The 14,465-nt window shown below is 47.4% G+C and overlaps 1 protein-coding gene across 1 annotated transcript in view; it reads right to left on the bottom strand.

Moving 5' to 3' along the window:
• The window catches only part of LMX1A (LIM homeobox transcription factor 1 alpha), a gene marked incomplete at its 5' end in the record, with an annotated part of 150,996 nt that overhangs the window by 47,154 nt on the left and 89,377 nt on the right, over positions 1-14,465 (bottom strand). The window contains one exon of the mRNA XM_082668717.1: positions 507-739. Coding sequence (XP_082524843.1) covers positions 507-739 — 233 coding nt within the window. The remainder of the gene's footprint in view (positions 1-506; positions 740-14,465) is intronic.

The raw sequence follows: 14,465 nt of genomic DNA, 5'->3' as shown, positions 1-14,465 counted from the left end.
GCCATGATATGAGCAGAGGTTTGAAATGTGCTTGCATGGTTGAGCATGCCTTCCTGCACTTTTGCCACTGCCAGGAAATTATGCCCCAGCATAGCTGCTGTTTCTCAAGCCTGGACCCCAGCATGAACCACACAGAGCAGACTTGAACCTGGTCTACAGCCTAGAGCTAAGCTCGGCTGAGATCAGCAGATCCCAGGTGACTTGAAGACCTTCAGTGTGAAGCAAGGTCACTTCCATTAACCCAGAGACTTGTGGATGTGTGAATAAGTATTTCTGGTCATACACCATAGAATTCGGGGGTAATTTGTTATGCAGCATCATCATGGCAATAGCTGACTGATAAGAGCTTACTCCAAGCTCACAAAGAAACTTCCTGGAATGCACAGCACTGCTCTGCCATGGGACCAGGGTGCCCTGGTGGCTGGCCCTCTAAAAGAGAAAGCAATGCAGACTGCCACCGCACCCCACTCTCCCACACCGCCCCCTGCCCACCGCACGGCACTCACCTGAGTCTGAGGCTGCTGGGCTCACCAGGCTGAGCAGCTCCCTCTCCTTCTCATAGTCCCCTTTGCAGAGCAGCTGCCCCTCCTTCAGGACAAACTCATCGCCCTTCTGGAGCTGCCGCTCGCAGACACAACAGCAGAAGCAGCTCAGGTGGTACACGCTCTTCTGGGCCCGCATCACAAACTCGTTGGGCGCGATGGCCTCAAAGCAGCCCCCGCATTTGACAGCAAACAGCCTGGCAGCATGGGAGAAAGCAAAGCAAGGTCGGTGAGAAAGGTGGCTGGGTCCCAGGTCTCCTCTCAAGTCAACAGCGAAAGGAACTTCAAGAGCTGGGACAAAGAGGCTTGGAATGGAATAGGTTTTAAATCCAGATGATTTCTTCCCTGAGGAGGTTGCACCAAAGAATTCAGTTAAGTTACTCTCTCAAAGGCTTAAGAAAAGCAGGCTGAGAGGTGCTGGAAGAAGGGTGAGCTGAAGCCCAGCGTGTATTTGGTGTGGTCCATGGCCCAGTGTTCCCAAAGGATGCCCTACAGGCTGGTGTCAGGCAGGCTGCCCAGAATCCCCAGGGGGGTGATTATGGAAACAAAATAACAATAACAAAAAGGTCCAGGCCCACTCCAATCAGTATGCAAAAGGATGGGCCCCAGAATGTGAATTTTTAACAAGCTCCCCAGGGCATTCTGAGGTGTAATCTAGTTGAGAGATAAACTACATCCCAACTTCCCAGCCTGACGTTCAGTGCATTCAGCCCAGCTCTCGGGACTTAACTCTCATCTCATTTCACTTACTTTCAACCAATCACGAAGAGGGTGTCTATCTATGCCAGGCGGATGCAGTAGGTACTAGTGATATTAAGGTGAATAAAAGAAAATCCCTTCCAGAAATGAGCTCAGGCTAATGGGAGAGACAAACATGTGCAAATAACTAGAGGGTCCCGGGAACACAGAAGAGAGGACAACTGTCAGGGAGTCAGCAGGGGGATTTGCATTTTATTACCCATTCAATAAATCTTGGTCAAACGGAAGACAGGAAGGTGGGCAGGCAGTAGGCCTGAAGGGGTTGGGGAGTGGATTCCCCACAGAAGGAACAGCCTGGGCAAAGGCCTGACGTCCTGCAAGTACATGCTGTGGTGGGAGCATGCTGTGTCCTCCACCAGGTTGGAGGCTGGGGGCCTGGAGAAGGGTGACAGGTGAGGCAAGTCATGACCGGATTGCACACTGGGGCTGGACAGCATCTGACAAGCAACCAGAAGCCTTTGAACAATTTTAACATGCTAAGAGCCTGTTTTAGAAAAGGAGCTCTTTGCAATGTGAAAGGTGGAGGGGAATTGGGGTTGGAGAGATGAGTGAGGGAGAGCAGCTGAGTGGTGACAAGGGGCGGCACTAAGGCAGCAGCAGGGAAGCCAGACAGGAGGGGACAGATCCAGGGCTTGGAGACTGGGAAGTGTGGGGTCGGCTCCCAGGCTCCTGGCGGCCAGAGCTGGAGGATGGTGATATGTCACCACACCTGCGCACAACGTTCCTGATTTCCTACCTCTGGGCCTTGTTATGCCTTGCCGCCCTCCTGCAAAGCCCTTTCTTCTCTGTTTAATCTACCTGAATACAACACACCCTTCAGGACACAACTGCTCCCACCTTCTCCCTGAATCCTGCCCGGACCTCCCCTACACCCCTCCGGAGTGACCGCACCTCCTCTGAACACTTTCACCATGACCTGTCTGTGCTGGTCACTGGGCAGTTATCTGGAGATGCTTCAAGACACAAGAATAGCCGATCTGGAAGCCTGGGCTCTGCCGCCCGCTCTGCAGACAGCTGTCTGCAAAACCTTGCTATTGTTAAAGATGTGAGGCCACACAATCTCTTCCAGCTCCCAAAGTCCCAAGAGCATTGCTTCCTAATGCTGACTTAAAATATCTTAATCTTGCCTTATTATTTAATTTTCCCATGTTTATAACTTATCTTGCCAACAGCCTGTATTCCAAGAACTAGGCCTATGGAATATTTATATGCCCTACAACCTCTTGCACATGGTGGGTACTCAATAAAAGTTGATTTGATTTGACCTGTTGATTTCACCTGCTCACCCTCTTCTGAAATAAGATGTGCAAAGAGCCTGGCCTCAGAGCTGACCCACAGTAGGTTCCCAGTAAAGGTGGCCCATCTCTTCCCAGTCACCCCAGATCAGTAAGAGTTCAGGGCAGTCTATGAAAGATTAAAATCTAAAGTAGATTTCTCCGTTTCTCTTTCTCTTTTTTAAATTGCCTCATGATAACATAATTGCCTTTGTCAAAGCCTTGGGTATAAGCACAGAGATAACAGACCCTAAAAATATCTCTGGGATTCATTCATTATAGCATTCATTTTTCTATTTCCAAAATAAAGAGTTATTTTCTTTTTTAAAGTAGTAGCGCAATGCGGGGGGGGGGGGGAATATCTCTCAAAAACACTGTTTGTCTCCACATACCAGAGGGGTCACTAGACATGGGAAGGTCAGATGGTATAAGGGAGAGGATGGTGCCAAGCGGAGACAAAATGGGCAGAGTGAATTCACAGAACTCCAAACACCCCTCCTCTCATCACAAAGGCAGACACAAGCTGACTCAGAGGATATCAGGGGGCTGAAGACACCCTGCTCTGCTCATGAGCCCTACCTCGGCAGGAGACAAGGAAACATAAATAACTGAAGAGCATTTTTCTATAGACAGGCCATCCGCCATGATGGCTTAAGTATGGCCAATCCCATCTCAAAAGCTCATTCATACATTCACTCGCTCATTTAGTCTTCATTCATTCTCTCATTGATTCAGAAGCAACCACTGTGCACTACACAAGACACTGTGTCTTAACAGGGAGGTGGGGAAAGAAAGCCCCGCCCAGCAACATTCATGTTCATAAACCAGCCTACGTGGAGTGTCTGTTACGCGTCAGGCACTATCGTGGGCACAGATGATAGAAAACAAAGTCGCCGTACTCCACGGAGCTCATATGATAGTGAGAGAAACAGCAAACAAAGAAACAAACAGATAATGTCTACCCAGAGGGACTGACCTTTGGGAAACAGAATATAAGAATGATACAAAGCAATGTTTCATGAATACAAAACAGAGTGGCATAAAGCCATAGTCTGTTTATAATATTTAATCACTTCTCAGCTCTAAAGCTGTACTAGTTGATGCCTAAGTCTATACACGTGCGTTTATCTTGGAAGCTTCCTGGATGAAGGAAAGAGTTTTGAGGGTAGAGTGGAAAAGCAGGTAAGGAGGAATTCCCAAGGAGGGAACTGGTACAAGAAAGAGGGAGGCCATTCAAACTCTTTGAGTGAAGGAAGCCAAGGCTTGGAGAAGGGATTGAAGCCGCCTCCCATGAATCTACTAGGGAACAGCCTCCCTGGACAGAGGCCAGCTTGCAGGTGACTCCAGCACAGCTCGGGATGAGAAGTGCATGTGTGGTCTCACTCTTAACCCGGACCTTGGGCCCCAACACCCATCCTCCCTGCCCTTGGCCATCAGAAACACATTAGAAACACCCATCCTGATATACCCTCCCTCTGCCTCTCAGCTTCAGAAAGGGGGATGAGGTTGGGAGACAGTTCAAGGGCTGGTGCGGCTCTTTCACCACTACCAAGGTATGTGACAGCCCCCAAAACAGGAGTCCAGGTACCAGCAGTCCTGCCCCTGCCCCCTCCCTTCCCCCAGCTGCCTGGGGTGGTTTTGCTCTCCGTGTCTGAACCTCAGGGCGCCTCAGGCCCTTGAACAACTGCCTTTACTCCCCTCCCCCCATGCTGGATGTTGTGCATCGGACAGAAAACCCACCCGGTTCATCCCTGGCCCGGAGTCCCTAGACACTGTTTGCCAACCTGAGCAAACGAATCAGTACTTTAACAGGAGCCGGTCAAAGGCCCTTTGTCCCCAAGCCCTCCTTCCTTCTCCTCCCCTTCCCCAGGAATGAACTGTTAAACAGACTCAAGGCAAACGCTCCCAGGAGTCAACAAGCTCTTGAGAATCCACAGCCGCAGGTGGTGGCATCTGTGCTTGTCTAACTTCCACCCTGTTAATCTCCTCCTCCCTTCTTAATTTCATCCCCCACTCCAAAAATTTCCCCCAAGTTGGAGAAGGGAGGGTTAGGGTGAGCTCAACAAAGAAATCCCACCATGTTGACTCAGGAACGGCCAGAGGAAGTGGCAGGATTGTCTGGGCTCAGATTGTGAAATGGTCATGATTGCGCGAGGGGTGGGATACAGACCCAGAAGAGGGGGGCAGTCCCATTTCTCTCCATTCTCTGCATTGGCTGCCCCGTTCTGGGTAAAGACCAGGTTGACCTCACCTTACTGCTCTGGCTCTTGTTACCCTCACTAACCCCAGGGCAACCCAAGGAGAAAAGGCACACGCAGTCCACCACCTGTGTGCCAGATGTGTACACAGCTGTACGGGTACCACTGTGGACCCAGCTGCCGACTACACACTTCCCACAAGTTGTTTTCTCTAAGGCTCAGACAAGCAGAGAAAAGGATTTGTTCAAAAGTCCAGGTCGTAATTAAAACACAGCCTGTCTCTTCCCAATGCCCTGGATGGCGGCCCCCACAGTGACTTTGGCCTCTGAATGCTAATGAGACCTCTCTCTGGGTTCAGAGCCTGGCAGCCTGCCTGTGCCCTAGAAAGCTAAGCAGGGTTTCCAGAAATGCCCAGCTCTTCTGGGCATACACAACAACTCTCAACTTTGCCCACTGTTAGAAATTCACCCACCCCTGAAATCTCTCCAGATGATTCTTTATCTCTTTGCTGCATCTGATCCCCTCACCTGTAAAATGGGGATAACAGGATCCAGCGGGGGGAGAAGCGTCCAGAGCCCAAGCTCCCTAATACTGCTCTCCTTCCTCTGCCGAGCAGTCTCCGTGGGGCAGGCGTAGGGATGGAGTGCTAGACAAGGCTGCCCTGTCCTCAGGGAGCTCACATTCTCCAACAGGCAGCGGGTTTTCAGCCAATGACCATAGGAGGGTGTGTTTGGGGTACGTAGCAGAGGATTAGCCAGAATGGCCCAAAGCAGAGCCCCATCCCCCTGGCTTGGGCTAGAGGTGACCGAATCTTCTTTATCTTCCTTCCCTCCCTCCCTCTACACCTATTTATTCTCTTCTTCCCTCTGGCCCTTCCCCACTCCCTCTACCAGGCAGAGAAACAGAGGCTGGCTGAAATTCCATTCTATGCCTTGCCTACGTCTCTCCCAGTACAGCCACAAGCTCTAAGATGCACAACTTGTAGTTTTGGTGAGAGAGCCGGAATCGGCAGGCTCTGCCACTTCCAAGCGGTCAGTGGGACTCGGAGCTCATCACTTAATCTTTGGCAGTCTCAGTCTGCTCAGATGGAAGAGGCAATGATGACGCTGACACTCCTGGATTACTGAGGACTAAATGAAAACAGGTATAAGGACTTTGTGACCTATAAGGAAGAGCACAATTTTTAGTTCTTTTTATTTGCCCGGCCTCTGTCTTTTGACCTTTGTGGATTGTGTTTTTTTTTTTTTTTTTTTACCCCGAAGGTGGCTCTCTGTGCTCAAAAGTTTCCTGAGCCCTACACTGAGAGAACACTTCTTCCTCAGCAGCCGGAGTCCTGCTGACTTCTCCCAGCTTTGACATTGGCATGACTTCCTCTCCAAAGAGTGTGGCACTGACCCAGGAGATGAACCCGGGGATGCCCAGCTGGCAGGGCTGCCACACAGAGCACACGCCTTAGACAAGGCACAACCTCCCACCACAATGTGCCAAGACAATGCAAGGGAAACAGTGTTTCTTGTATTAGGGGCCACGGAGGGTAGCAAAGAAGAAAAGAAAAGGTGACCTGATTCATGGAAAGAGCACAAGATTTGATGTAGGAAGATCTGGGCTCACGGGTTCTTCTTTTACCAAGAGGCCTCAGAAAAGCCACCATCTTTTCCTAGGCCTCAGTTTTCTTATCTTTTTTTTTTTTTTTTTTTTTGAGAAGGGGCAGACAGCTTATTTATTTATTTATTTATTTTTGGCTGTGTTGGGTCTTCGTTTCTGTGCGAGGGCTTTCTCTAGTTGCGGCGAGCGGGGGCCTCTCTTCATCGTGGTGCGCTGGCCTCTCACTATCGTGGCCTCTCTTGTTGCAGAGCACAGGCTCCAGATGCGCAGGCTCAGTAGTTGTGGCTCACAGGCCCAGTTGCTCCGCGGCATGTGGGATCTTCCCAGACCAGGGCTCGAACCCGTGTCCCCTGCATTGGCAGGCAGATTCTCAACCACGGCGCCACCAGGGAAGCCCCAGTTTTCTTATCTTTAATGGAAAAGTACTGCCCTAGATCAGTGTGTTACGTCAAGAATTTAGAGGCTGTGGAAGGGGAGAGTCTTTATTCCGCGTACCTCCTTTCAACCAGAGAAGCCCACTCTGCCGCACCTAAATCCAGGTCTCCAGATGGTGTTTCAGCATGACAGGGCCTTGCTATGGTAATTCTCCAAACAAGGTATTTTCCAGAACCATATCATTCACAGATACACCTATATATATATATGCATATATATACATATATGGAACAGGTAAGGCCAAATGAGGTTATGTATGAATGGACACACAAACACACAAAACATACATACACACACACCAGCTAAAACCAACAACTCATTCCCATAGTCTCTTTCTTCCTATCTGTATGGTACAAATATATACGTACTTCCAGAAAGGATTTATATTACATACGTATATAGATATATGTATATATAGATATATTTTATATAAATATACAAGAAGAAATCAATTTGCTCCTAAGGCGTGTTTGAAACCCATTAGGCGGGATAATTTCTTTTTATTTTTTTTAATTTTTTTTTTTTTTTTTTTGCGGTACGCGGGCCTCTCACTGTTGCGGCCTCTCCGGTTGAGGAGCACAGGCTCTGGACACGCAGGCTCAGCGGCCATGGCTCACGGGCCCAGCCGCTCCGCGGCATGTGGGATCTTCCCAGGCCGGGGCACGAACCCATATCCCCTGCATTGGCAGGCGGACTCTCAACCAATGCGCCACCAGGGAAGCCCTCTTTTTTTAAAAAAAACTAATTTATTTATTTATTTTTGGCTGCGTTGGGTCTTCGTTGCTGTACGTGGGCTTTCTCTAGTGGTGGCGAGCAGGGGCTACTCTTTGTTGCAGTGCGCAGGCTTCTCATTGCGGTGGCTTCTTTTGTTGCGGACCATGGGCTCTACGGTGCGCGGGCTTCAGTAGTTGTGGTGCACGGGCTCAGTAGTTGTGGCTTGCAGGCTCTAGAGTGCAGGCTCAGTAGTTGTGCACACGGGCTTAGTTGCGCCGTGGCATGTGGGCTCTTCCTGGACCAGGGCTTGAACCAGTGTCCCCTGCATTGGCAGGTGGATTCTTAACCACTGCACCACCACGGAAGCCCATAGGCTGCATACTTTTTAAATTCACTCCCATTTTTATGATTCATGCTTTTATTATAGGGTTGGGGATCCTGCTCTGTAGCTAAGGAGATAAGAATGTTTCCAAAGCAGATATGAAGGCTTGACACTTGAGAAACTCCTAGAGAACATGTCTAAGGCAATCAAGACAGAGGCCAGACCTCTGGGAAGCAACAGCACACCCTGCGCACTGTAGGAGTTACAGCAGAAAGACGACCACGTGCCAGGACCCCTTGTGGACACCTGGACTTTGATGCTGGTTACATGAGCTAAAGAAAATCATTCCACATTCAGAATATTGGGGTCCTAATGGCTAGAATATATTTCATCCCCCAAATTATTTTACTACAAAGAAAAAGCAGCTTGTAGAAGATAGGAAAAAAGGAAATTGGTCTTCACTGAATAGTCACTTGGTGCCAAGAACTCTGGTGCTTCTTATATTCATTACCTCACTAAATTTATGGGGGAAGAGCAAACAGGACTATTTTATGAACTCAGAGAGAGCTTGTCATATTTCAGCTCAGCTTGGTTCACGATGCCTCTCTTCCACAAGACAGACAGACTCTGGGAGGGCCGATCCATAGGTCCTTCTCTATACATTCTCTCTAGCACTCTTTTCACAGGAGAAATAAGTGAAAAGATCAAGCAGCTCAGACGGAGGCCTGAGCTCCCGCCAAGTTTCCTGGGTGGGCCCATGGCTTTGTGGGAGGTCCTGAGACCCTGCTGCCCACATGCAGGTGAAAGGCAGGAGTTAGGAACCAAGTTGATTCCTTCAAGCTACTCATCTCTTGGGCCCCAAAGTATCTGAAGGGATCCCCCAAAGAGCTCTCTCCTCTGTGGATTTACGTTAAGAACAAACAGTGTCCAGTAGATGCTTAGACCCAATACCACCACGCCCAAGAGTCTACTCTGATTGCAAAAAGATGGGGAAACAAGAGAATTCCTGTTGGAATCCCAGTCACTGGGGGATTTGGTGGGTCACTGTTTTCAGAATACAGGCAGAAATGTAGGCCATGGGGGTTGGACCCAGAAAGACCCAAGAAAGCCCAGCCAGAAAGACTGAGCTGTAGAAATAGCAGGACAAGGAGGCAACATGGTATTCATCAAATAAACTTAGGTCCAAGTCCCTGCTCCTCCACTTATTAGCTATGTGATCTTGATCAGGCTATGGCGGCATTAGTTTACTCATCTATAAAATGGAAATAATAAAGGGACTTACCTCAGAGAGACACGATAAGAATTAATTGAACGGACACATTAGAACTGCTTAGCAGAGTGCTTGGCACATGGTAAATCCTCAGTAAAAGGGTAACCCTTGGGCTTCCCTGGTGGCGCAGTGGTTGAGAGTCCACCTGCCGATGCAGGGGATGCGGGTTCGTGCCCCGGTCCGGGAAGATCCCACATGCAGCGGAGCGGCTGGGCCCGTGAGTCATGGCCGCTGAGCCTGCGCGTCCGGAGCCTGTGCTCCGCAACGGGAGAGGCCGCAACAGTGAGAGGCCCGCGTACGGAATACTAAAGAACATGGCAGCCTCATGCAAACCCAGATCTATCCCAGGGTAAGGGCTTTGAGACTCATGAAGGCTGAGCAGAAATATAAGGGGAGCCCCCATTATGATACTGTAGAAGGTTCCTAAATCAAGAGTACGTTTGGAAAGACTGAGACCTTCATTAACCTTGACCCAGAGTACTGCATACCTCAAAGGGAGCCTCTCAAAGCCTCCGCACCATAGACAATTAAGTGGAAGGATGGAAAACAAAATAAATACACGAAAAACCCTAATGCCAACTTAAGGCCAACTGACGGGATACTGTTTTTTCCCACCAAAATAAGAAATCAGAGCCACTTTTAGCCTTGGACAGCAGACAACTACAGATCATGCAGCCTTTCCACAGACAGACACTGACAACACTATTTTTAATCAGATATATGAACACTTTGGTCTAGAAAGTAGGAGGGGGTTTTTGTACAGCTCTTTAACAAGAACACAATAATCTGCCTATCACTCAGTTTCCACCCTCTCCACCAGGGGGCAGCATAGCAGCATGCATTAACTGCCATGTTGACTTGGTAACTGAGGTCATCCAGGCACCGAGACAGCGATTGGCCATATGCCAAAACTGTCTGTCGGGAAAATCTGCCGCTGGGAGTCTGGGAGACCATGTGGCTAAAAAGAAGGAGAGATGGTGAGAGAGAAGAGTATTCAAAAGTACTGGGAACCAAAAGCATGGCTTGTGGCCTTAGAAGTAGTGACACAAGCAACCTTGTCAGCTGGCTCAAGGTCTCTGTCCTTGAGGCTGAGCCAACACCACCACAATAAGCAATGGAGCCCGTGGTCCTGGGGCGGTGGGAAAGTCTGCAGGGACAATAGGAGTGGCAGGATCTTCTATAGGAGACAGTCTCAAGACTCTGCAGTGGGGAGAAAATGGAAAACAATAAGTGGCCGGCAGAGCCAATCAGAGTCTCTGTCTCCCTGGGGCTCCTGGGGAGCTGTAAGAAGGACCATACAATGGGATGAGAACTGCTAAGTGTGATGTCTGCACGTCCCAGAGGCTCCGTGAGGCTCTGGCTTCACCGAGAAGTGCAGGATAACACAAACAGCTCATCACTGATGGCAAATGTTGCTGGCAATGGGCAGCTTTTACCTCGAAATGGTGGACGGAGTACTTTTCTTGTTCTCACAAAGCATCTGTTCCAGAACCAGCCAGGCAGAGTGGGAAGAGCCTGGCTTTTGAAGTCTGATAGAACCTGGATTCAAGTCTTGATTCCACCTTTGAGAACTTGAGCAAGCTACAGACTCCTTCGGAGCCTCAGTTTCTTTATCTATAAAATGAGATCATAACTATCCCACAAGATGTTCTGGAGCTTAAATAAGATAATGTATCAGAAGGATCTGATACACACTAGCTGCTCTCAGTAAGTGGCAGCTCTTAACTCCCTTTACTGAAATCAATTTAACATATCTGCCCATGTACGTATTTGTATAAGATCATTTATTTCAAGACAGCCAACGGAGCCAAAAATAGAACTTCATGAGCATCTCAAGGCTCTGTTCTTCATTACTATAACAAATTAAATCAAACTTCAACAAGCCTTTCATATGTTATCAGAGAAAAGACAAACGGACAAATATGAAAGGACAAATACTCGAGAGGAAACAGGGTGCATTTCATTCAGGCAACCATGGCTATGGTCTACCCTAACCCCAAGTCAATATTGACATTAGCCAACCAGTGGCGACCAACACCCACTTTCATTGCCCAACACCCAACATATGTTCAGGAAGTTGGCAGCTCCATGTTTGACCAACCAGAGCCAACAGTTGCTATTTGGTTAATGCTGACATTATCTGACAAATGTTTGGAACAGACCCTTTGCCTGTATCACTTCAGTTCTCAGATGACTGCCTCTCATGGAGGCTGCTGACCACTGTACGGACCTACACTGAGATGCCCATATTCTTGCCTTGTGCCCCTAACTGTCAGACCCCCCACCCCAGGATTAGTCCACCTCCCCCCTCATTTTATAAATGGAAAGAAAGCAAGGCCAGAGAAGGAGCAGTGACTACCCCTGACCACAGAGAAAGTTCAGATTATTGACGCTCGGTTAACAATCAAGAAATAAGAGAGGTTATAACATGGCCCAGCTAGGGATGGAAACGTGTCCCCCAGGCTCTTAAGCAGTGCCCTAACCAGCTGAATGAGCAGACAGTGTACGTCAGTGAGCCTCTCCTGCTTAGAAGCTCTCGCTTTCCCCTCTCCCTCGTCTTTGCCGAAACCTGGGAAGCTGACTACCAGTCAGGCCATGGAGCAAAAGACTGCGGTGAAAGCATGGATTCCAATAACCCAAGCCAAGGTGGCACGATTTATATTACAGACTTTCCATATTGTCACACAGACATGCAAAATGGCAAGAAACATAAAACAGACATACAGAAAATACATGTTTCCTTTTTAGGGAATTAAAGGTTTGGTTTCCTTTGAAAAATGTCAGTTTTCCTTTCCCTTCATCCTCATTAGCCTCCTGGGACACTCTTAAACATACCCAGCAAAGAACAGAGCAGAGGGAATGAGGTATTTTTAGCTGATATTCTGGGCACAGATTCCTATTGTTCCACAATTTTTGGCTTGACTGGATGGCACGTGGCCAATATAATGTATACGCTTACAAAGAATGTATGTTTCCTGGGCTCTGTGTGTGTGTGTGTGTGTGTGTGTGTGTGTGTGTGTGTGTGTGTGTGTATTAATAGTAAGAAGGACAAGGACATTATTGATGATGTTTTGATGGGAAATATTCTGAGATCCCAGCAGGGGTAACACCGAGCTCTCCATGAATCCCATTTGCTTTTTGTCACCATCACTTTTCATTATTACCGCTGTGCTATATGTCCAAAAAAAAAAAGAAAAAGCCATGTTGTCACAATCCAAAGCTCCTCACAGAACCAACTGATATCAACTGCACTATATTAGGAACTAGATGGATTCTGAAGACCAGTGATGACGTTCTAAATCATCTGGTGCAGTGACCAGCACACGATAATGTTTAAAACCGTGGTCCCCAACCTTTTTGGCACCAGGGACCAGTTTCATGGAAGACAATTTTTCCTCGGACGGGGTTGGGGGGGATAGGGTTCGGGCGGTGATGTGAGCAATGGGGGCAATGGCGAGCGGCAGGTGATGCTTCTCTCACTTACCCGTCGCTCACCTCCTGTTGTGTGGCATGGTTCCTAACGGGCCGGGGACCAGCACTGATCCGTGGTCCGGGGATTGGGGGTGACCCCTGGTTTAAAACATTACCAGTCACTACTATCCTTCTCCTCAGTTGTAATACTTCTCCTCAAGGATCACCTACTCTTGGGCCAAGGGGAGACAAGGAAAGACAAACACTGACTGACCATCTGAGTAAAAATTTCCCACTGTGGCATAAAAGCCAAAGGGAGCACCACGTAGGACTTTCCCTTTCCATGTGAGGGGTGGAAAATATCTCCGGATAATCTGAATTTCCAGAATGCCTTTAGTTCAAAGATCTCAAAGCATGTACAATCTTATGTAACATCTCAGCTCTGAAGTAAAGGGGGGTGTGTGTCAAATTTTATTATCTAGTATCTTCATCACACAGAAAACTGGCATCACAGCAGGGTGTGGCATTTTTGGTGTATAACAGCACCAAAATTCAGCAGTGGTGGAGCCCAGAGTAAAAAAAAAAAAAAAAACGTGTCCTGAACCTCTGACGCAGCCTCTTTCCCATAACATTGCATTGCTTTCCTTTTGACTTAGACTCCATATGTCTTGAGAGCTCCAGAAGAAAGGTTTCAACAAAGTATGACCCAATGGAAGGGAGACAGTTTTTATCTCTCTATTTTATTTTTTTTATTCTATTTTATTTTTTGTTTTTACCCTTCAACATTTTACCCTTTTTTATCCTTCATCTCTCTCCTCACCCATTAAAAACTGGAAGACACCACACCCATCGGGGGGCTACTATCAAACGTGGAAAATAACAAGTTTGGTGAGGAGAAATTGGAACGCTTGTGCACTATGGATTGCAAAATGGTGCAGCTGCTACAGAAAACAGTATGGTAGTTCCACAAAAAGTTAAAAATACAATGACCATATGATCCAACAATTCTACTTCTAGGTATATACCCAAAATAATTTAAAGCAGAGACTCAGATGTCTGTATATTCATATTCAAACCAGCATTATTTATAATAGCCAAAAAGGGAAAGCAACCCATGTGTCCATCAACAGATGAATGGATAAACATACTTTGGAATGTATTGGAATATTATTCAGCATTAAAAAGGAAGGAAATTCTGATACATATTACAACATAATAAGGATATTATGCTAAATGAAATAAGCCACTCACAAAAGGACAAATATTATATGATTTCACTCAGATAACCTCAGTAGGCAAATTCATGAAGACAGAAAGTAAAATAGTGGTTGTCAGTGGGTAGAGAAAGGAGGAATTGGGAAGTTATGGTTTAATGGGTAAAAAGTTTCAGTTTTGAAAGATGAAAAGAATTCTGTGGTTGGATGGTAGTAACGGTTGCCCAACAATGTGATGTACTTAATGCCACTGAACTGTACACTTAAAAATGGTTGAGATGGTAAATTTTATGTCATGTGTATTTTACCACAATTTTTAAAAAATTAATTAAAAAAACTGGAAGACACAATGATTGTTCATACTCTACCTCCTGTAACCAAAATCTAAGTGACTGTGTTCCCAGGTGAAAATCTCACCTGCCCAGGCTCCCTTGCAGCTAGGAGTGGCCATGTGAAGCAGTACATGGGGTTCTACTGGGGGTGGAGGTATGAGCAGGAAGTTCTGGAAAAGCTATTGTTCTCTTGATGAAATGAGACAGCCTCAGCGGGTGCGTACATTTTGCTCTTCACTCTTTCCCTATTTCTGTCCGGAACTAAAATATAACATCTGGAGATGAAACAGCCATTATGGTACCAAAAGGATGAAAGCTGTCTGTTAAGGATGCAAAGCAAGAGAAGAGAAGCCTGGATCCTTGAAGACTTTTATGAGCAGTTGCACCAT

The sequence above is a fragment of the Grampus griseus genome, assembly GCF_964374135.1.
Source record: "Grampus griseus genome assembly, chromosome: 1".
Classification (NCBI taxonomy): Eukaryota; Metazoa; Chordata; class Mammalia; order Artiodactyla; family Delphinidae; genus Grampus; species Grampus griseus.
This window is presented reverse-complemented; position numbering and strand designations above follow the sequence as displayed.